The sequence below is a fragment of the Penicillium verhagenii genome (assembly GCF_028828195.1).
Source record: "Penicillium verhagenii strain IBT 33310 chromosome Unknown utg000006l_segment0_segment0, whole genome shotgun sequence".
NCBI classification, from domain to species: Eukaryota; Fungi; Ascomycota; class Eurotiomycetes; order Eurotiales; family Aspergillaceae; genus Penicillium; species Penicillium verhagenii.
The window spans coordinates 2,907,360-2,929,724 of record NW_026643170.1 but is presented as its reverse complement, the minus strand read 5'-3'; the positions used below and the strand labels follow the sequence as shown (position 1 = coordinate 2,929,724).

At 50.1% G+C, this 22,365-nt stretch overlaps 10 protein-coding genes across 10 annotated transcripts; 7 read left to right on the top strand and 3 right to left on the bottom strand.

The window, feature by feature from the left end:
• Nucleotides 1-854: 854 nt before the first annotated feature.
• On the bottom strand, nt 855-1,397 carry N7466_006469 (putative NUDIX domain; the record flags this gene model as incomplete). Its single annotated transcript, XM_057165866.1, has 1 exon — nt 855-1,397. The coding sequence occupies one exon, from the start codon at nt 1,395-1,397 to the stop codon at nt 855-857; it is 543 nt and encodes a 180-aa protein (XP_057021465.1).
• A 732-nt stretch (nt 1,398-2,129) lies between these two features.
• Nucleotides 2,130-2,927, top strand: N7466_006468 (uncharacterized protein; the record flags this gene model as incomplete). The annotated part of the gene is made up of 2 exons (XM_057165865.1): nt 2,130-2,559; nt 2,680-2,927. The coding sequence occupies 2 exons, from the start codon at nt 2,130-2,132 to the stop codon at nt 2,925-2,927; spliced, it is 678 nt and encodes a 225-aa protein (XP_057021464.1).
• A 244-nt stretch (nt 2,928-3,171) lies between these two features.
• On the bottom strand, nt 3,172-4,854 carry N7466_006467 (dienelactone hydrolase; the record flags this gene model as incomplete). Its single annotated transcript, XM_057165864.1, has 3 exons — nt 3,172-4,022; nt 4,098-4,535; nt 4,608-4,854. 3 exons carry the CDS (start codon nt 4,852-4,854, stop codon nt 3,172-3,174), a joined length of 1,536 nt encoding a protein of 511 aa, XP_057021463.1.
• A 1,348-nt stretch (nt 4,855-6,202) lies between these two features.
• Nucleotides 6,203-8,109, top strand: N7466_006466 (putative MFS transporter; the record flags this gene model as incomplete). The annotated part of the gene is made up of 4 exons (XM_057165863.1): nt 6,203-6,395; nt 6,446-6,608; nt 6,680-7,741; nt 7,794-8,109. The coding sequence occupies 4 exons, from the start codon at nt 6,203-6,205 to the stop codon at nt 8,107-8,109; spliced, it is 1,734 nt and encodes a 577-aa protein (XP_057021462.1).
• A 974-nt stretch (nt 8,110-9,083) lies between these two features.
• Nucleotides 9,084-12,349, top strand: N7466_006465 (glycine decarboxylase subunit P; the record flags this gene model as incomplete). The annotated part of the gene is made up of 2 exons (XM_057165862.1): nt 9,084-12,225; nt 12,294-12,349. 2 exons carry the CDS (start codon nt 9,084-9,086, stop codon nt 12,347-12,349), a joined length of 3,198 nt encoding a protein of 1,065 aa, XP_057021461.1.
• A 909-nt stretch (nt 12,350-13,258) lies between these two features.
• N7466_006464 (uncharacterized protein) lies at nt 13,259-14,939 on the top strand (the record flags this gene model as incomplete). Its single annotated transcript, XM_057165861.1, has 2 exons — nt 13,259-13,577; nt 13,645-14,939. 2 exons carry the CDS (start codon nt 13,259-13,261, stop codon nt 14,937-14,939), a joined length of 1,614 nt encoding a protein of 537 aa, XP_057021460.1.
• A 307-nt stretch (nt 14,940-15,246) lies between these two features.
• Nucleotides 15,247-15,705, top strand: N7466_006463 (uncharacterized protein; the record flags this gene model as incomplete). Its single annotated transcript, XM_057165860.1, has 2 exons — nt 15,247-15,409; nt 15,590-15,705. 2 exons carry the CDS (start codon nt 15,247-15,249, stop codon nt 15,703-15,705), a joined length of 279 nt encoding a protein of 92 aa, XP_057021459.1.
• Nucleotides 15,706-16,627: 922 nt separating this feature from the next.
• Nucleotides 16,628-17,107, top strand: N7466_006462 (uncharacterized protein; the record flags this gene model as incomplete). Its single annotated transcript, XM_057165859.1, has 1 exon — nt 16,628-17,107. The coding sequence occupies one exon, from the start codon at nt 16,628-16,630 to the stop codon at nt 17,105-17,107; it is 480 nt and encodes a 159-aa protein (XP_057021458.1).
• Nucleotides 17,108-18,080: 973 nt separating this feature from the next.
• On the bottom strand, nt 18,081-18,940 carry N7466_006461 (uncharacterized protein; the record flags this gene model as incomplete). Its single annotated transcript, XM_057165858.1, has 2 exons — nt 18,081-18,835; nt 18,895-18,940. 2 exons carry the CDS (start codon nt 18,938-18,940, stop codon nt 18,081-18,083), a joined length of 801 nt encoding a protein of 266 aa, XP_057021457.1.
• Nucleotides 18,941-20,492: 1,552 nt separating this feature from the next.
• On the top strand, nt 20,493-22,315 carry N7466_006460 (putative serine peptidase, family S28; the record flags this gene model as incomplete). Its single annotated transcript, XM_057165857.1, has 3 exons — nt 20,493-20,735; nt 20,791-21,005; nt 21,058-22,315. Coding segments are annotated over 3 exons (1,716 nt in total), but the record flags the coding sequence as incomplete, so codon positions are not given.
• Nucleotides 22,316-22,365: the final 50 nt, after the last annotated feature.

Sequence of the window (22,365 nt, the reverse complement as noted above, 5' to 3'; positions counted from 1 at the left end):
TTTCTCTTCCACGCGCCTTGCTCTAATACCACGCGGGCGGTCAAAATTATCGCAAAGGTTTGTAAGTATATGCGCATTTTTTTATCAAAAAAGGGGGGCCCGAGGTTTGCCTGTGCCAATAAGCCCTTGATTTTACGTGCTATTAATCCACCACTAAACAACCTAATAGAAATATTTTTTCTTTTACACCTCTAGCTTGAATCTCATTACAATATCAAATGTAAACTACCCACTACGGATCTTTTTTTCAAGATCAATTTACAATTGAAGTGAAGTATTGGATCTTGCGTTTTCAATGATACTCGGGAGTCTACGTGCACAGTAACAACATGCATTTCACAGTGGCGGCTTGTTTTCCCACCCTCTAATATCAAGAAAACAAGGGCCTTCATAAGTAGTATACTACCTTAAGCACCGCTTTGAAGACCAGCACGATTTGGCTGTCATGGCTTCAACAGTCTTAGTCTCACAGACTTGAGCAGAGTATCAAATTGCATCTCTGTCCGCTCAAGTGACGAACACAAGATCATCAGAGCAAGTTTGTAGCCCTATATATGCCACATTAATGTGGCTTCTGGTACATACGACCATAGGGTGTGGAGAACAGGGCTTCCCGTCCGCTCAGCCGTACTTAAGCCACACGCCGGTCAGTTAGTAGTATGGTGGGTGACCACATGCGAATCCTGACTGTTGTATGTTTTTGTTTTTATTTATCCTTTCAGCGTTCCTGTAGGTTATTCTTTTTTATGTGAAAGTAGTCTCAGTCGACTCCTAGGCGACGTGAGAAACATACAGATTTGAACTTCAAGATTAATTGACCACAGCTATTTCTCTATCGAATATCCAGAGACAAATCATTGGCTATCGACCGAGGACTCAACAAGCTTGATTGCCTTCTCAACCAGATCGCGATCATCCTTGAACGTGAGTTCCCTCAAAACAGTATCATAACTGTGGAATTCCACATCGAGTTTGTACTCCTCGAGGAAGCTAATAGGCTCACCCTCATTAACAGCAGCCACGAACCACCAAATCAATTTAATTTCACCTTCCCGGATACATCGCGTGCGCAGCATGATGGGCTCACAGGAACCTTTGAACAAGCGTGCTGCCTTGTCCGGTAGATCCTCATTTTCGGCGGTGGGGCGCACGCGTGAAACCAAGTTGACAGGCAACAAGCGGCAAGATATTCCGGTCTTTTCGGTGGTTTCGCGAATCGCAGTGGCTTGGCGGGACTCGTTCAGGTTGCGACGGCCCTTGGGGAGGATGTATTCCTCACGGAAGAGCTGGTGGAGGATACAGACTTCGCGAGTCGAGAGTTTGAATAGAACGGTGCCGGCGCTTTCCACGTATTTGTCCGCTGTGTACATCTCTGTCTCGAATCGTGGGTTCGCCATGATTGCACTAGACTCCAGGCTATGTTGATCATTTTTATTAGTGACATCGATTTGTAAGGGTGATAAGCCATTAGATGTAGAGATCTCACTGCAAGATGGATGGAAGTAACTCAAGTCGATAGCGTAAGCTGCGAGGGGAACGATGATTGGGGTGAGGTGGAAGGATGGTTGATATAGACACAATTTTACAGCTTTTATGCTTGATACATGAGTACAAGTCATCAATTATCAGTACTGCAGTCTGTTAGTGCACAAAATGCCCCACTAGTCATAATCAGGAACTGGATTGTTACAAGTTTTAAGAAATAAGAGAGGCAGGGAATATCAAACATTCGTATTATACCATCTGGTGATATAATATCCTCCCCAGCTTTAAATAGTCATATTGTAGATGGCCCAGCTGCATTGCCAAGCCACTCTCTAAAACGGGGAAACTCAAAAAAAGAACATCTGAATCTTGAAAAAAATTTGGCGGTAAATCTCCTACGGTGGATCCTCCCCGGCTTTAAATACGTGGTTAAGCTTTTAAATGTCCCGGCACTTTTAAGCTATGACTCTAATTTCCACATCCCGTATTTGACAACATACTAGTAGACACAACAACTCATATGACTCATTCCAGTCTTTTCCCATAAAACCAACCACCCTGCCCCTCGATCTTTTATTTAACGTCAATTAATTTCAATTCCATTTGTTCATTTCACATATTGACCACCAAACCCAAACACCAAAATGACCACCCAAACCCCACCCCTCCCATTCCGCCTCATCCCCGCAACGGAAGATGACTGTCCCACCCTCGCCAGAATAGAAGCAACAGCCCTCGCCAGCACCAAAAACGAACCCGTCAATGTCCTCTGGTACACCACCTTCGGCCCACCAACAGAAGAAGGCATCGCCTACCGCGCGCAGAATTTCAGCGACGCATTAAAAAGCAGTCCCTCGAACAAGATCTGGAAAGCAGTTATCGCCGACCCAGACTCGCCCACCGGAGAGAAAATAGTCGGCTTTTCACTATGGTGCTTTTATACCGAGCCTGAGTATATGCCCGAATGGAAGGGTATGGAGTGGCCCTCTACCGCGAATGCGGTGGCGTCTAATGAGCTGATTGGCGAGCTGAATGCGTTGAAGAAGAGGCATATGGATGGGAAGTGTTATGGACGTATGTATTGCCGTTCCGGATACGTGACGTTCTGATGATCGATTCCCAATTTGGGATTGTGGGTTGGATTGTATAGTGTGTTGGTGAAGATAGGCTAATCATGGACGCGGTCATTTGTAGTGCTGAGAGTGCTTTGTACGCTGCCGGAGTATCGGGGGCTGGGAGTTGCGTCTGCGCTTATTCAGCTTGGGCTTGACGAGGGCGTTAAGGAGGGTTTGAAGTTGTTTTGGCTTCATGGCTCTGCTGATGGGCAGGCGCTGTATAGGAAATTTGGGTTTGTGGATGTTGAGGCGTTGGAGAGTGATGTTTCGAAGTATGGGGGTGTTGGGAAGACGAATGTTATTGGTATGAGGAAGGTTGTGGAGTGAGTGGAGTTTATTAGATGGCTGGTACTTACTATCGGGTATATGTGTATGTAAATAGTATTATATAGTAGGTGAGGCCATTCATGAATAGAAGAGTCTGTCAATTAAGAAGAAAATATGACCAATATGAACTTTGAAAGGCAGCAGATAACTTAATATACTAACAAGAACATTCACGTCGTAAGTTGTAACACAGATCGCAATCGCAGTCTGACATTAGAAAAAGAGATGAAGAGAAATAAACGGCCTAAGACTGTTCCTCCTCATTACCTCCAGCTTCTTCCACATAAGCCTTATGCTCCCCATTTTCCTGCTTAGACAACGTCGTGGACTCAGTCTCCGTCGCCGCCCCCTCATCCTCCTCACCCGCATCCTCACTCTTCCCATTCCCATTGCCATTGCCATTCCCATTCCCATTCTTCGCCGTCCCCTTAGGCCCCAACTTAGCAGGCCTCCTCGGCAAAACCGACTTCCCCTTATCCCCCCTCTCATTCCCCACATCCCCCATCTCAGCCTCGCTCTCCGCAACAGTCGAAGCCCGCTCCCCACGCTCCCTCCTCGCCCTCGCATTCGCCCTCCGAATCATCCGATTATGATAATCCTCCTGCTCCACCTCCGGATCCTCATGCAAGATTCTGCGCGCCGCCTCCCGCCCAACAACAGGCAACCTGTCCACGCCCTGGAATCCAGCCGGGACAAGCTTCGGATCCAAAAGACCGGCCTGCACAAGTACACTCGCCTGGTCCCAATACACATGCTCGGAATACAACCGTCCAGCCCGCAAGCTGACTATGCTGACGAGGATGATCTCGATGCGCTTCTCCGTCGCCGGGATGCCGGGCAGCAACCAGGGGATTTCCTGCGTGTGCTGGAATGAGATGTAGAGCTCGTCCACGATTCGGTCGGCGCCTGTTGTGCGGGATAGGAGCCGGATGCGCATGGAGGGCGGCAATTTGCCGAGGAAGTACTGCTCGTAGAAGCGGCGGAGGGACTGCGCGCCTATGCCGCCGCTTAGTGTTGAGGTGTAGGTTACGGCTGGGGTCTTGTGCGTGACGTAGCCGTCCATTGTGTTGTGCAGGTTTGTCGCGAAGAATTTACCTGGTGAGATGAGTTAGTATTTGTCGCTCGTTGCGTGGAGCTTGGAGCTTGGGGATTCGATTCAAGGTAACGTACTCTCCTGGTGATCTTCCCAGCGTTTTTCCAGGTCTGTGTCGCGCGCGAAGCCCTTGCGCACTGCTTTGATTGTTCGTGTCCAGGCGAGATCGGCGGCTAAGTGGTTGAACTCTTCCATGTCGCTCTCCCCGAAACCCGGCTGTGCGTGATCGTAGGTGAAAGTCGGGTATGCCAGTTTCAGACGCTCGCCTGTCCCAATGCCGGGTTGGAGGGGTCGTGTAGTGCGGCGCTTCTTGCCCTGGATTCCAAGCGCAGTGGGGACGGCCACGACGTCGATGCTTGTCCCGGCGAGGTGGACGAGGACTTCGAGGCCGAGCGGGAAGCGACAGCGTGTGTCGGGAATGACGGTGGGGTAGTATGCGATTAGACAGCAGAGTCTGCTGCAGTTTGTACCCTTTGTATAATACTCGAGACAATAGCTGGCGGCTTCTCCGAATGCTATTTATCGGTGTTAGCTTTTATCCAGTGGTGATTTTTGTTGTTGTGAATGGTGTGGAATTGATTGTTTACCGATGATTCCGTAGTTCTCGCCTACACCTAGTCCCTCCTTGACACTCCGCAGACGAGCCTCATAGTCCTTGCCGCCATCGTTCAACGGTAAATACACCACGTCGAAGCCCTCTTCCTGCCAATCTTTGATGATCTCGACGTCAAATTCGTCCGTCTCGGCCGTAATGCAAAGTCGTGCATTGTTGTCGCCGTTGCTATATAAGAGGCCGTTGCTCAGGCCCGGGGCGTTGATTGAGATGGATGCCATTTTGCGATTGATGCTCAGCTGTGTTGTTTACCAGGATGCGATACTTCGCATGGATCAGTACAGCGCGCTGGATGTCTTCGAGGTCCACTCTTTTTTTTCCCCTTCTGTTTTTCAGGAACTTAAATTCAGCAGTCAAAGCAGATATTCTGTCTCCGAGCTGTGATTTTGTGATTCTGTAGGAAAGAAAATGGCGTGGTGCAGTCTTTCATGACGGATAACGGGCGCTACGTCATGGGCGCAATGTCAGGTTTCTCACGACGTCATTGTACTCGCAATGCCATGGAACAAGCCAGGTCAAATAGATTAATTTGCCCAAATATAGTAATTTGGGCTCTGGATCAGGGGGCGTAAATCAGGACCAGACAAAGAGCCACGGGAAGAGATTTTGCTACAGTATAGGTTAATGAGGTTCAAGTTGCTAAGGATTAATGGAGTATATGGTGTCTAGTAGTAGATCTCGGGTCCAACGCTTATCGACGTTATCAGTCAAAATTCCCCAAGCTTTATCTTTTGACATTTTTCTAAATTTCCGGTATTACAGAATTCCCGAATGTTCTAGCCATGTCAACCGTGGAAGCACCTGGGCAAATCTCCGGGGTCTGTATGGCTTCATGTTGTGGCTTCAATCTGGGGAGATGCACGTGACCAGCATCGAGATACGTATCTGTGTCTTTATAGGTCAGTTCTGACCATCCCCAAGCTCACGGGGGCTTGCAAGGATATTTCATGCAGCTTCCAAGGTTGAAAGTTTGGGAATTCGCTAAATATCAACCAATGGTTTGTATGACCTTCGGGAAAAAAGTCCTCTCTTTTTTAACTTGTAAGACACCGGTCGCGGATGTTCCCCACTTCCAACGGTTTCCGATCCTCAGGCTTTTTACTATTTATTCTTTTGCCCATTTTCCGACCGTGAAACTCTGTAGCAAAGCAGTCATACTAGAGATCGGGATCATTGTCGAATCATGTCGAATTGACTCGCAGATTAAACTTTGGCGTATCAAAAGTAGCTTTAGGAATTGAAGATTGCCACCAGTTCAGTAAATCCCATAAATTCAATTCTGCACATGTGAGCTTCAATATGCAGCTAACCTCGTATACACAAGGTTAGCTATAACTATAGCCCTGATCCACATTGTCCTTTAGCTTTAATCTCATTTAAGGGTCCTGGACTCCTGATAACAGACACATTTCCAGAAAGGGAAACAGTTTCCTTTACCAAATACCGAGGCAGGAACGGGCTGGAGCTCGAAAACGGGCCACAAAATTCATCAGGTCCCACATATTCTTTTTTTCCCCTCACGCCCAAAATCTCCTCTTTGGAACTTCGACTTCCCTGTTCAACACAGATATGTCGCTGGTTCAACATGTCTCTGTGCTTGAGGGTGTCGATCGTGAACCAGAGTCGGATGTTGGAGAAGATTTCACTTCCATTCGTCGCACAATCAGCTACGATGTTCTCCAACCGCCCAGCCTTCCTGTTCCGGTCGTCGAGCCAGCCCCGGGTGTCCCAGCTTATAAATATTCAGCACCAACGAGAATAGGTATTGTCCTGTTCGAGAAAGACAAAGGATCGCTCAGCTGACAGCTCTAGCCCAGGTCATATTTACGGTTTTCGCGTGCTGGGTCGCGTCGGGAATCGTCTTTGGTTTCGCTGCGTTGAAACCGGTCTTGGTGGAGGAAGGAGTCTATCATGATCAATGCACCGAGGACGAACTGAGCGAGGGAATCGATTTGTGTAAACAGCAGGATCTGAGGTATGTGATTTGTGGATTTTTTTTTTCAGCCACTTCAGTTTATGTTTTTGTTCTTTTCTGACTCCGTCTAGACTGAACCTCTTTTTCACCATCGCATCGATCACTGCCAATGTGTCCGCGCTCCCGGTCGGTACAATCCTCGATCGCTATGGATCTCGGGTCTGTGGACTCATCGGCTGCGTCATCTTGACCATCGGAAGTTTGTTAATGGCGTCCTCGTTTCGGCGACCGGGTTTCGATGGCCTGTTGGCTGGCAACTTCTTTTTGGCTCTCAGCGGGACGTTCATCTTCGTACCGTCATTCCAAATTGCCAATGCTTTCCCACGATACGCTGGGTCGATCGTCGCGTTGGTGACTGGAGCTTTTGACGCATCGGCTGCCGTCTTTCTATTTTACCGATCAGTATATGAGGCCTCTGGCGGGACCTTCACGCCGGACCAATTCTTCATGGGATACCTGGTAGTCCCAGTGATGATCTTTTTGGCTCTTATCTCCTTCATGCCCCGTCGCGATTATGTACCACCCTTTAAATTGGAGGACAGGATTGAACAAGCAGAGGACCCAACTCGAGATGTACACGAATCCGACGATGAGATCGAGAGCGACCGTGAACTACTGCGCATTCGTATTAAGCGTGCGGAACGTCGGAAGCACAAAGCGCGTAAGATTCACGACGTGCTCGGCACGAAGGACGAGATCCAATCTCGCGCTGAAAAGGAGGAGGATCGTCAGCAGGTCAGTCAGGTTTGGGGTGTATTGCACGGGTTGCCCGCTCGCAAGCAAATGACCACTCCGTGGTTCATCCTCATTACTCTCATGACCATTTTACAAATGATCCGGATGAATTATTTTATCGCCACTATCCGATCACAGTATGAATACATGCTCGGCTCCATTGAAGCAGCCGAGCAAATCAACACCTTTTTCGATGTTGCACTGCCGGTCGGTGGAGTTCTTTTCACTCCTTTCATCGGCATGTTGCTAGATCGTCTTAGTGTCCCTGCACTGCTTGGACTGATCGTGGCTTTTACCACAATCATCGGAGTTCTCAACTCGATCCCCACCATCTGGGCCGGTTATATGACAGTCGTGCTATTTGTTTTGTTACGGCCCTTATACTATTCTGCCATGTCGTGAGTAACCCAACCGGACTTGTCCTAAAATGTGTGCTAACAGACCTACTAGTGACTATGCCACGAAGGTGTTTGGTTTTGCAACCTTCGGTCGTGTATATGGAACTATCATTTGTCTGTCCGGACTCGCGAACTTCTCACAGTATGGATTGGATGCCCTCACCCATCACACATTCCATGAGAACCCGATCCCAATCAACGCGGCCCTTGCGGTGTCTGGATTTGTGGTCGGAATTGCACTAGTCGGTTTTGTCACCGTTCAGGGTCACCGATTGAGCGCTCAGGCAGAAGGCGATGACGAAGAAAGAGAGCCATTGCTGGAGGAGGAAGAGGAAGACAGCGATGGATATGAATCGAGTCGTTACTGAGTGGTGTAACAGTCTGTTTTTTTTTGGGGGTCACCTACTTGGAGCATTGATTAGTTAGCGATGTGCATTTGCATTGTATCAATATTTTGTCTAGTGTATGGTTTTCTCTCGTGCGCAATGAATCTCAAGTATTCTCACTGTAGGTATTTTTGTCTACCCCACCAAATCGATTTCACGATCGCGGAGCTGCTTATCGGGAAGCTCTTATCGGGGTCTACCTTCACCCGCCGATCTGCGTAAAAAATAGTTGTGGCGATGATGATCTTTGTGGCGAGCTTTGTATGGTGAGCTTCGGGGTTATGCTCCAAGCTTCGATCTTCGCTGGAATTGGCGATTGAGATGAAATTGAACCATATGTAGTAGGATGTTTTTGAAATCTTCATGTTTTTCTCTCGGTGTTTGTCCCGGGGGTCAGTGTGTAATGGGCAGAATAGAAGAATGGCCTCTCCTCGGGCTTGTGATTCATGTGTCTCATTTGGATCATCGTACAATTTCCAAGAGAACCGACCATGTCACAATCAAGAGGATAATTAGTTAAGGGTGAATGTCAACCTTTCCGTTGTGTCCCCGCTGTGTAGCTCCGGTATCGAAGCAATCCGGAGAGGAACCTCCGCAATGTGGAGTCTTTATCGGTTTAGTTTCCCGACGGGAAAACAAAGGAAAGAAGAGAAAGTGGAAGAAAGTGGTGCAGTACAAAGAATGGTGTGTCCCGTGATTGGCTGGATAAGGAGCTTATCATTGGTTTCCCGATCACGGGATTCTGCAGTTCCCCGGCCCCTCGGTCAAAGTAAGGGAATGTGTAATGTGGAAAAAAGGGCTATAGGTACATCATAAATTAAATTTCCAATTCTTCTTTCTTTTTTTCCTCCAAACACTCTCCCCTCATCTTCTAACATTCTGTTACCCTGACGTTGAAGGTGTTGAAGTTGCGCCCGCTTCCACTCTCTACGTCATCTTCCCGGTAGCTTATAGCAATGGCGGCGTCTTGGTTTGCTCTCCGCGGAAGCCGCCAGCTCGCGCTGCGGTCGCGTGTACGAGCTGGTCCCTCGCCAGTTGCACTCCGATCAGCTTCAATTTCCCCATTGAACAATATTCGACGTGGCCTGCACACTCAACAGCAGCAGCAAGTGTCTACCCCTCGCCGCGGTGTCTACACCAGCTCCGTGGCCGCCCATGGCGACCCACACCCACAGGACGTTTTCCAACCCCTCGATACCTTCCCCCGTCGCCACATCGGCCCCTCACCGGAGGCCGCAGCTGAAATGCTGGCTGTGCTTGACCCACCGGCTGAGAGCTTGGATCAATTCGTCAAGCAGGTCCTTCCTGAGGATATCCTTTCCAAGAAGGATTTGAAAATCACCGAGCCCCATGCCGATATCAAGCTACACCGCTCCAGTGTGCAGGGCGGTCTGGGTGAGACCGACATGCTGAAGCTTTTGGATACCTACCGCAAGCAGATTGATGTGTCTGGTAAGACTTACATTGGTACCGGTTACTACCCGACCATCGTGCCTCCGGTTATTCTCCGCAATGTCCTGGAGAACCCAGCTTGGTACACCAGCTACACTCCTTACCAGCCCGAGATCAGCCAGGGTCGTTTGGAGTCCCTGCTTAACTTCCAGACTCTCACTGCCGACCTGACTGGTCTGCCCTTCGCCAATGCCTCCGTTTTGGATGAGGCCACCGCTGCCGCCGAGGCCATGACCATGTCCTTCGCTACCATGCCCGCCTCCAAGCAGAAGAAGGCCAACAAGTCATTTGTCGTGTCTCACCTCTGCCACCCACAGACCATTGCCGTGATGCAGTCCCGTGCCGAAGGATTCGGAATCAACCTCGTTATTGGAGATATCCTCGCTGAGGACTTCAAGGTGGTCAAGGAACAGGGCGATCACCTCATTGGTGTTTTGGCACAGTACCCCGACACTGAGGGTGGTGTCTACGACTTCCAGGCTCTTAGCGACTCCATCCACGGCCAGGGTGGTACTTTCAGCGTTGCTACCGATTTGCTCGCTCTGACCGTCCTCAAGGCTCCCGGCGAGTTCGGTGCCGATATTGCCTTCGGTAGCGCCCAGCGATTGGGTGTGCCCATGGGCTTCGGTGGTCCTCACGCCGCTTTCTTCGCTTGCGCTGACAAGTACAAGCGTAAGGTGCCTGGTCGTGTCGTTGGTGTGTCTAAGGATCGTCTTGGCAACCGTGCTCTGCGTCTCGCTTTGCAGACTCGTGAGCAGCACATTCGTCGTGAGAAGGCTACTAGCAACATTTGCACTGCTCAGGCCTTGCTCGCTAACATGACTGCCATGTACGCTATCTACCACGGTCCCGTTGGTCTCAAGTCCATTGCCCAGCGCATCATGTCCATGACTGCTCTCCTGCGCCAGAAGCTGGTTGGACTCGGCTACAATGTCCCTGTTCGCTCCAACACTGAGGGCGAGGCTGTCTTTGATACCCTTGCCATTGAGCTGGAGAGTGCCTCCGAGGCTGATGCCCTCGTTGCCGCCGCTCGTGACGCCTCTCTTTTCCTGCGTCGCCTTGGCGGTAACAAGGTCGGTCTCTCTCTTGACGAGACTGTTGGCCGTGAAGAAGTCAAGGATATCCTCAAGGTCTTTGCTGCTCTCAAGTCCGCTGCCCCTGTTGAGATCGATGGTGCCCTCTCCATCGCCTCTGTCCCCGCTGCCTTGGAGCGTACCTCCGAGTACCTGACCCACCCGGTCTTCAACACCCACCACTCTGAGACCGAGATGCTCCGTTACATCCGTCACCTCGAGTCCAAGGATCTTTCTCTCGCCCACTCCATGATTCCCCTGGGATCATGCACCATGAAGCTCAACGCTACCACCGAGATGATTCCTGTTTCTTGGCCCGAGTTCTCTAACATCCACCCCTTCATGCCCGCTGACAAGGCCAAGGGCTACATTCAGATGATTGATGATTTGGAGGCTCAGCTTGCCGATATCACTGGTATGGCCGAGGTTACTGTGCAGCCCAACTCTGGTGCCCAGGGTGAGTTCGCCGGTCTCCGTGTGATTAAGAAGTTCCAGGAGGCCCAGGGTGACGCCAAGCGCAACGTTTGCTTGATCCCCGTCTCTGCCCACGGTACCAACCCTGCTAGTGCCGCTATGGCCGGTATGCGTGTTGTCACCATCAAGTGTGACACCAAGACTGGTAACTTGGATCTCGCTGATATGAAGGCCAAGTGTGAGAAGCACAAGGATGAGCTCTCTGCTTTCATGATCACCTACCCCAGCACATTCGGTGTTTTCGAGCCCGGTGCCAAGGAGGCTTGCCGCTTGGTCCACGAGAACGGTGGCCAGGTCTACATGGACGGAGCCAACATGAACGCCCAGATCGGTCTGTGCTCGCCCGGTGAGATTGGCGCTGATGTCTGCCACTTGAACCTGCACAAGACTTTCTGTATTCCCCACGGTGGTGGTGGTCCCGGTGTCGGTCCAATCGGTGTCGCCGAGCACCTGCGCCCCTTCCTGCCCGGTCACCCTGCCAGCGAGTACCTCCAGGCCAAGCGTGGTGACAATGCCTCTCCTCCCATCAGTGCCGCCCCCTGGGGCAGCGCCAGCATCCTCCCCATCACCTTCAACTACATCAACATGATGGGTGACCGTGGTCTTACTCACGCCACCAAGATCACCATCCTCAACGCCAACTACATCATGTCCCAGCTGAAGCCCCACTACCCCATCCTGTACACCAACGAGCACGGCCGCTGCGCTCACGAGTTCATTCTCGACGTGCGCAGCTTCAAGGAGACTTGCGGTATCGAGGCCATCGACATCGCCAAGCGTCTCCAGGATTACGGCTTCCACGCCCCGACCATGTCCTGGCCCGTCGCCAACACTCTCATGATCGAGCCCACCGAGTCCGAGAACAAGGCCGAGCTTGACCGCTTCATCAACGCCCTGATCTCCATCCGTGCCGAGATCGCCGAGGTCGAAGCCGGCAACCAGCCCCGCGAAGGAAACGTGCTGAAGAACTCGCCCCACACCCAGCGTGATCTGCTCACATCCGAGTGGGACCGCCCCTACACCCGCGAGCAGGCCGCTTACCCTCTCCCCTACCTGGTTGAGAAGAAGTTCTGGCCCTCTGTGACTCGTGTTGATGATGGTAAGCTTTAAAATCTCCCTCCGCGTGCCTTTTTGTCTGAAGTATTTTTGCTAACTATGTTTTCACAGCTTTCGGTGACCAGAATCTGTTCTGCACTTGCGGCCCCGTCGATGAGACTGAATAGATTATATGATACCCTTGCGCTAATGCGCATCTCTGCGCGCGAGATTCTTTAACGAATCCGCGGTTACCTTTCTGTGTATACATTCAACATTTTTTCCTGTACTGATGATGACGATTCTTTTTTTTTCAACATGGTCTTTAGCCTAGACTTGACAATTCAACAAAATAATTACAACAAATATTCTTCTTCTAGTCTTTCCTTCCTAGAGTTTAAGATAGCGTGACCATGTAGCTACTTCCGGTCACTCTTCTACCTGATATTGCAGTGTAGGAAAGACCAGAACTACTAATACAGACCACGTGTTTGAATGGTTTGCATTGATTGTTTCTTCCCCTCACGGGTCACATGTCAGTCTGGAGCCTCTTATCAGTGCCCCTCTTACCATACCGTACACGCCTGTCAGGTAATTGAACTCCACTATGTCAACTTATACGTGCGGACGAGACAGGAATTTCACCCGCGCCTGTACGGATGTAATCTGCAATACGCTATCGGAAAAGGCCGATCACCGGGTACAAATACAGTGCATATTCCTGTCAATACTAGATCTCACCTTCGTTCCAACCCACCCGCACCAGCAGATACTACGACGGCCAAAACCGCCATCGAATATAGAAGGAACAGCCGGATACTACGCCGCTCAGACTGTGTCTATCTGTTTAGAAGGTCTTGGTGAACGGGAGAAAAGAGAACATATATCAAGCGTCTTTCTTCTGCTGAACGAGATGTGCTGATCCTCCGTCTTGTTTCCCTTTCCTCATTCATCAGCTGGATTCAACTAGAAGCTCCAAGTCTTCCTATATCCTAGATTCGCATTAGATCTGTCCAGGACCCTACCTAAGGACCAATAGACAGCCGCCACAATTCATCGCTGTTCGTCTGCTCTGTTATACCAATTATATATTCAGAATGGCATCCACACACGAGTTGACGGTGTATTTTGGCACTTTTATACACCTTCCTCGCTTAGAGGCATCTCAGCCCAAAAGCAAGCCTCAGTTGGTTCGCAATTCAGGCGCGCTTTGGGTATCCGCGATTGATGGCCGCATCAAGGGCTGTGACTGGCAGGTTCAGGATGAAGATGCGCTTCATGCACTGGTAGCCCACAATGGCTGGGTGGATGTCGATACTATCAGTACTCATGCGAATGGCAACGGAGTACAGACGAAGGTGAAAATCGTTACGGCCAGCGCAGAACGAAACGAGTTTTTCTTCCCCGGTTTTATTGGTCCGTCCCACACATGTGCACACGTCGACAGGCAACTTGCGAGCATTCGAATCTAACTATCTCTTAGATACCCACATTCATGCCCCACAATATCCAAATGCCGGCCTGTTTGGCTCAACTACTCTCCTTGACTGGCTGGAGGAATATACATTCCCCGTGGAATCTGGCTTCGGCGCCAAAGCCTCAACCCACACCAATAACCCCAAAGATACACCACCTTCTGCCCTGCGCATCTACGACCAGGTCATCGCGCGTACTCTCTCCCACGGCACAACCTGCGCCTCCTACTTCGCAACCATCCACATCCCCGCGACCAACGCTCTGGCTCGCCTCTGCCACAACAAAGGTCAACGAGCCTTTATCGGCCGCGTCTGCATGGACAACCCATCCTTCTGTCCAGACTACTACTGCGATGCATCAGCCGAGGACTCAATAACCGCAACCAAGTCCACAATCGAGTATATCCACGCCATGGATCCCGAAGGCACCCTCGTCAAACCAATCGTCACACCTAGATTCGTTCCAACATGTACCCGCCCCGCCCTCGAGGGCCTGGGCAAACTCGCCGCATCTTACACCCCACCCCTCCACATCCAAACACATATTTCAGAGAACATCAACGAAGTCGCCCTCGTCCAAGAATTATTCCCCGAGTCAACCAGCTACGCTGGAGTATACGAGACGTATAACCTGCTTACACCGCGAACGATCCTCGCACACGCCGTGCACCTCACCGCAGACGAGCGAAAGCTCATCCGCGCCCGAGACGCAAAGATCTCGCACTGTCCCGCTTCGAACTCCGCGCTCGGATCGGGTATCGCGCCTGTCCGCGTATTCCTCGACGAGGGTATAACGGTTGGTCTCGGCACCGACGTGAGCGGCGGGTATAGTCCCAGCATACTCGAAGCGGCGAGACAGGCGTGTCTTGCTTCCCGGCTGCTGAATCACACTACTTCGTTTGTGGAGCATCAGAAGCACAATCATGCGAATGGAAATTGCAACGGTGATTCCAGTGCGGATGTGACGGGTAGGGAAAAGCTTTCTGTTGAAGAGAGTTTGTATCTTGCCACACGCGGCGGTGCAGCTGTCGTTGATATGGCAGATGATCTGGGTGGATTTGAGGAGGGCATGATCTTTGATGCGCAGTTGATTCAGTTGGGCTCTGTTGGTGATGATACGGTGCAGGCCTTGCTTGATGGGGCTGCTGAGAAGAATCTTGTTAGACCCGGACCCGTGGGCAATGTTGATCTCTTTGGTACGGAGACTTGGGAGGAGAAGATTCACAAGTGGGTTTGGAGTGGTGATGATCGGAATGTGAAGGCTGTTTGGGTTGGTGGGAGATTGGTTCATGAGAGGGTTTAGACCTAGGTCTTTGGACAACTAGATGTAATGTTTCTGAAGGTTTCCGATGTATATATCTGAGCATGGCCAACATTGAATATATTCCCTTTTGAAATATCGAAGAGTTGACGCAAATAAATGTTTTGATGTTTACATCCATCAATCCCAGTCTATCCATGAATCTAGTCATTAATTCTTGATAAAATTACGCATCCAACATTGAAGATCACAACTAGGCACTATCAATTTCAGTCCCAATAGTACGTCCTTAGGTGCACATGTCCGAAAGGGGAAAATTTTCGAGGCCCCACATTGTGCCCCGCTCATGATGGCAAAGTTGTTCTCGTATTTCATAAGCACGGCCGGCTGGCCCAATGGCAAGGCGCTTGACTACGAATCAAGAGATTGCAGGTTCGATCCCTGCGTCGGTCAATTCTTTTTGTCGTTTTTACTTTCTTTTGAACGTCGTTCGATCTTTCGAGATGTTTTCTGTATGTATGCAGAGAGTTTCGTTCACGCGGGAGGATCACCCAATTGATAAACTCGAACACGGCCGGTGTGTTGTCATTGACGTTTCTGCATCGAGTCCAGGTCGTAATTGGTCCATACCAGTCAACAGAGAAATATCCCCAACGATGCATGTGTCATCTAACCTGGTAATCTCTCGCAAGGCCATCGGACAGATGAAGATATGGTTGCGAAGCCGTCAGCTCCCGACAGTCACCAGGCGACTTTGTCCCTTAGCTTGACTCCGTTAGGTGCCTTGTCGTCACCGTCACCGTCGTAGATCGTCCAAGTGAGGCGAGATTTGTTCATTTCCTTTATGATCTTGCCTCTTACTTCATTCTTTCGAAGTGACTGATCATCCTTAAGGTCCACGCTTTCGTACAAAACTCGCCCGACAAGGCGGAAGTGAGGCGAGATGAAAAGGATCGGCGAGTTCAAGGATGAGTGGTGGAGGAAGTGAAATTCTTGTAGTATCATGAGTGAGCATTTGCCTGACAGGTAACAAGTGAGAAAGAAGAACATTTACCATGTTTTGGCTGTCCCTCTTCACTGTAGTTGAGTATCCAGATCAGCATATTGCTCCAATCTGCATAAGCAGCAGAGGAGCCTGGCTGCCGGAAAGTCCAATAAGTTGGAGGTGGCTTCGTTTAATAGAGTAGTGTATTTTGGCTGACAGGTCTTAACCTTAGGATAGTCGGCGTGATATTGACCATCCCTGGGCCGTCCGGGGGACGAGAAAAAAGCCCATTCTCCTGGAAAGTCTCGTCTCTGTGCATACCAATAACTCAAGCTTTACTGTTCACCTCGACACAATTCGAATCTTCACTCGCAGCACAATATCGAACCGCCGAAGCATTATATCCGTTCGCCTCACGATGTGTGCCCACAAGTAAGTCTTCATCCGCGAAGCACGATCTGCGCCTTTACTTACAGAATGCTCTGCAATCAGCCAACTACGACCTCATACTCCCGAGACACGATTCATACCTCCGATACACGACCCCTACCCCCGAAGGCCCGCTTCCCAACCGAAAAAAGTCTCGCATTCCACTACCGGGATCTCGCAGATGTGAAGCTCACTATGTGCTTATACTGGCTTGAAAAAAACTTATGGGCTGTTGGCAAAAGTCGGATGAGGACTACTATTGAATGGAATCTTGCGAGCCAAATTCCGTTCACTTGGAGAGACCTTTTTGCGGTAGATGGAAAGCAAATACCTGGAACCAAACTCCTCGTTCGTTGAATCCCTATGTTTCTCAACGCCGTCCCGAGAGCAGGGCTGGTCATTTCTTACACCCAGCAAGAGAGCAAATCGCAGACGGGAAAATTTTCCCAAAGCCAAGGATACGGGCATCACCCAGCGTTATCAATCTCCTTGGGTTGCCAAAACCAAGTTCGTTCCACAACCAGACGGCTATAGTGCACCGCAGAACGCCCAATCTTGCGCCGATCGTGGTCCCGGGGCCTATACAAGCATCCACAGTCAACAGGTCCACGAGTATATCGCAGCCTACCACGTCCTATGGCGAGCAAACGCCCTCGCTCAGATTCACCAGAGGCGTCCTCCTCTCGCCCCCGCTGAAAGGCCACAAAGCCAGACCCGCCTCCCCCAGTCCCGTATGAGGATTCAATCTTCTCGGCCCAAACAGATGTTTCAGAATCCACGCGTGCAGCAAATCTAGCCGCGGTACTTGATTGTATTGATCAGTACTCCACAAGTGCGGAAAGACCCGCGAGATGACCATTCCCAGCCCTTCTACAAACCCTCCGCTAAACCCGTTAGGTCGCATGATCCGTTCCGATCGCATCTCACACTCTAGTCAGCATATGAACAGCCAGCCTACTCGAACAAAGCACACTTGTAAAGGAATCATGGAGATGGCCGCGCAGTGCGCCATACACGGCACTCAGAGCAGAAGAAGCTGAGAATCACCTGCCTTCGATCAATACGAATATCTCCCTGCGTGCGATTGATAGAGAAGAAGACGATCCCCTAGAGGCTTTGGAGGGAGTTTCTATGCTCCCCTTCCAAAGTATTGAGCATGTATTCTTCTCAAGTACTGGTCACCATCTACCGTAAAAGTGCCGCTTATGGTACTACCTAGTATGCTTTTCAAAATGGGGAGTATAGGTATCCTACCACGTATCCAGCATGTGCATCCTACTACGTACCTAGCATGGGTATCATACTATGTATCCTACTATGTATCCTACTATGTATTCTAATATGTATCCTACTATGTATCCTACTATGTATCCAGCATGGGTATACTGCTACGCCGCCTACGCGTCTAGAAGAAGCACATACGAATGCAGAGCAAAGCCTGCCGAAAAAGAAAAAGAAAAGGAAAAGGAAAAAAAGAAAAGAAAAACGGAGCAGAAGCGCGCGTAAAAAACGAAAAAAAGAAAAAGAAAGCAGGGTAAGAGCACCCATAATAACGCAAGGAAAAAAAAGCAAGCAGAAAAAACACGCGCGTAATAACTGAAAACAAAATAAAAAAACAAAGTAAAAAAAAATAAAACAAAATAAGAAAACAAAACAAAACAAAAACAAAACCAAAGAAAAACCAAAGAAAAACAAAAGAAAAACAAAAGAAAGAAACAAAAGAAAGAAACAAAAGAAGCAAGCAACAACGGGGCAACCATCCCAGAGGCCTAAGCCTTCTTCCGGGGGGCCAGAATCCGGCCAGCGTTCCATGTGATCTTAAACGCCGGGAGGTCCCTCTCGAGGACACAGGACTCACTATCCAGGCTCTTCAGCGAAGCAACGATGGCCTTATAGGTCATCTTTGCTGCGAAGTACAGCCCGATAGTATCGGCCTTCCTCTTGAGTTCATCCTGACGATGGATGGAATGCGCAAAGCGCGGGGTGAACTGGCCGTGGCTGTGCGTCCGGCTGACGTCCTTCGTGAAGACGATACGCCATTTCAGCGTTCCCGGGTCCAGCCTGACGATCGGCTCGTAGGGGCAGTGACCAGCTGACCCCTTTGCCTGGCGCCGATAATCTTTGTCTCCTCGGCGGCAAGTCAGGTAGCGTCCTCCGTCCCTGCAGGACTTCTCGCGGACGAGGGCGAAACCGTAAGGCTTGGCGTGACGGTTCGCGAACGTCGACGCTTCTTCCACAGTGTCGAATTCCATCCACTCTGGAAGCGGAGGAATGGGGAGGCTGGGGCCGCTGGACTGTTGGGGGACAGCCGGGACAGCGGGGACAGCGGGGCGGGGAAGAGCGGGGCGCGGGGCAGAGCGCGAGGCGGAGGGCGAGGCAGAGGGCGCCGTAACGGCAGCCTTGGGCTGTTGGGGAACAGCGGGGACAGCGGGGCGGGGAAGAGCGGAACGCGGGGCAGAGCGCGAGGCAGAGGGCGCGGCAACGGCAGCCTTGCCAGTGGGCTTTGGTCCCTTGGCAGCGGAACCTTCAGGGAAAGTCAGTATATTTTGCTTTCAAGTATTCTCTGAGGAGTAATTAACTCACGCGCATGGCCTTTCTTGAGGCTTTTAGTAACCCGAGGCTTGGCCATCTTGAAGAAAATCCGATGACGTAGACAAAAGTCACGTGATATTATGTGGATCGGGTGTTTTCGGCACAGGAAGCAATGGAAATACGATGACGTAGTCAAGGTGGGTCGGGTGCTTGGGGTGGATCGGGAAAAATCGGAAGAGAAGAGCCACGTGACTGGGGAGTAAACAAAACCTTCGCTGTACTAGTCACCTGACTTTTGTTTGCACTACGTCTCAAAGAAGATTCACATGTGACAGCCTAAACAGCCTAAACAGCATATAGTAAGATATCACTTCTAGCAGCCATTTCTATGAATATTCTCTCATTATCTGCTCACAAGAACTAGCTCGTGTCAGTTCAGTTCAGACAAATCAAGGTTGGAAAACCCCCCTGCGGTTATTCCTGGTTGTCCTGAACTATCTGCGTTGGAAATTTTGAATGAACATCAAATGAGTCAATTAGAGGAACCCGAGAAGATTAACTTGAAACTGGTAAAAATCGCACATTCAGTAGATACCCGCCCAGGTAGTGGACTACCAATGTCTACGGAATAGAGAAATTCATGGATTGGAGTCTCTGGGCTGAGGAAAAAGTTACAAAATGATCCACATTCGGACATTCCTAATCAACATTCCAAGTATTGACACCGGATCCATTTCTCAGCATAAGGAATAAAGAATCCATCCTGAGCGACCGGTAATTTTGATTTGTTCGGGTGTCTTTAAGTATGTCGAGCTGATTAGAGCGAGTCTTTTAAATTGAGTCAGTGCAGGTACAGTATACTTGCGTCGAGATTGGATTGGTCGAGGTGGATCAACAAAGAACAATACTAAGAAAATCACTACCCTTTCAAGTATTGTTCTTAATATTGTTCTACCGCCGAATTCAACCTTGCAACATTCCCGATCACCGTTCAAGCCACATGGCCAAAAGCGAATCTGGTTTCGGCTGGAGATTAAGCCTTTGCTCTCGTGGTTCCTTTTTTTAGTGCAAGGCTGAACCCGATTCAATTCGGAAATTACCGCAAAACATCCATAGATTCATCACATAATTGCTTTAGGCAAAATATGGATTCATTCCAAGGGCATTAGCTCGGGTAGTGACAATACCTAAAATCCATTTCATCATGTACTGTATTCCTCATTTGAGCCCAGTTCTTCAGCTAGATTGCTGCTTTACAGGCATAATACTTATGTGTAAGGTCCAGAACGCGGGGTAAACAACAAACAGCGAAAGGGTCTTATGTTTTCGTGGCTTGCCGTAGCTTATCTTGAGCGGAAAGCCTGTAGATCATGACCAGGTACGGGTCCACCCAAGAGCCCATATTTCGGGTGATACATGTGAGATCCACATCCGCACACGATCTAGTCTCAAGCGGGAGGATCAAACGGGTTCCCAAGACCAATCAGAACAATCCACCTGCAGGGCATCTGCAGAGGCATCATACTAGTGGACGCAAACATTGTCTTCCTTGGTATTGTTCTCGGAAATGATGACTTTCTCGTCTTCAGCATATATACTACGAGCAGCGCCGATCGGCATCATGCTTCCATTCCTTCTTGTCTTCCAGGACAGCGTATAGTCTTATCTGGTTTCCTCTGGACGAAAAAACGGGCTTTGCTATGATGCGGTGGGCTGTGATTTTGAGTGTGGTGGGTGCTGCTGCCTCTATGGGGCTGTCTTCACCATTTCGTCGTGATTTGAAGATCATGGCTGAGATGGGCGTGAGTCCGGACTTGATTCTAAGCCGAAGCGAGTCGATTCACACAATTGCTTCCACAAATTCCGATAACGTGACTGCAGAATACTTCACTGTAAGTTTGCAGTTTTGAGAGCGCCAGTGAGCTGCGGAAAAGACTGATGATATAGATGCCCATTGACCACAACAACCTCTCTGTGGGGACTTACCAGAATCGATTCTGGGTCCAGGAAGAGTACTACCAGGAAGGAGGACCGGTTTTCATCTATGACGTGGGGGAATCAAACGCAGAGACGCCTGCCAAATTTTACCTGGGAAATTCATCTTCAGTTCTGCTCGAAATGCTGGAAGAACATGGTGCGATGGGTATTGTCTGGGAGCATAGGTCAGTAAAATGACAGTGTCGGGAGAGACCTAACTTGACTGACATACATCAGGTACTATGGCGAATCACTGCCTTATCCTGTTAGCGTGGACACACCACCAGAGCACTTCGCCTATCTCAACAACGAACAGGCTTTGGCTGATATTCCACTCTTTGCGAAGACATTCAGTCGAGCCGGCTTTGAAGACGTTGATTTGACTCCAGCTGGATCGCCTTGGGTCATGATTGGAGGCTCTTATTCTGGAATGCGTTCGGCATTCACTCGCGACAAGTACCCCGACACTATTTTCGCTTCCTTTGCATCATCGGCACCCGTGGAGGCCCAGATTGACATGAGTGTCTACTTCGATCAGGTGTACGCTGCCATGGTCGCGAACGGGTATCAGAACTGTACTCGGGACATCAAAGCTGCAATGGAATACGTCGACGACGAACTGTCGAAGAACGCCTCATCCGCTGCAGCCATCAAGAAACTATTTTTCGGCGCTGGCGCCGAGACAAACAACAACGGTGACTTTACCACAGCGATCGCTGGAATTTTCGGTTACTTCCAGTCATACGGATTCGGTGGCGGAGACGGCAGTCTTGGATCCTTCTGTGAACACCTCGAGACAGACCCGAACACCGCGACCGCTGCCGGACCTCGAGGCTTCGCGCCCTATCGCGGCAAGAAGTACGTGGCGGAGAGATTTGCCTCGTGGCCAATTTTTATCGAGCTGGTCAACTTCAACTACTACACCAACTGCGCCGGCCTTGACACAACGCAGCCAGTCTCCTGCGTGTTGAGTCCCAGAGCCACCGAAGCAGACGTCATCAGCTGGACGTGGCAGTTCTGCACAGAATGGGGCTACTTCCAAACCAACAACATCGGTGCCCACTCCCTGCTATCCCGATATCAATCACTCGAGTACGTGCAGTATACCTGCAATCGCCAGTTCCCCGATGCCGTGGCAGCAGGTCTTCTCCCCGACCACCCCCTGGTCAAAGAAACCAACAACCAAACAGGGGGCTGGAAGATCCGCCCGTCAAACGTATACTGGAGCGGTGGAGAATTCGATCCCTGGCGCACGCTATCACCCTTAGCCACGGATAAAGCTGCCCCACAAAATGTCCATCTCACAACCGACATCCCCAAGTGCAATGAGAAGACGGCCGAGGACACGATCTTCGGTTACATCATGCCTAATGCGGAGCACTGTTTTGACTTCTTGAATGACTTTGCGCCCGGGCAGATCTCGCGTGATCATTTCAAGGGCGCGTTGAAAGAGTGGCTTCCCTGCTTCAAGGGGAACGTGGGCCGCGGCCAATAAGTTGTGACGGGGTAAAGTCCGGGAAGCACCCGGATGTCCCACTTATCATT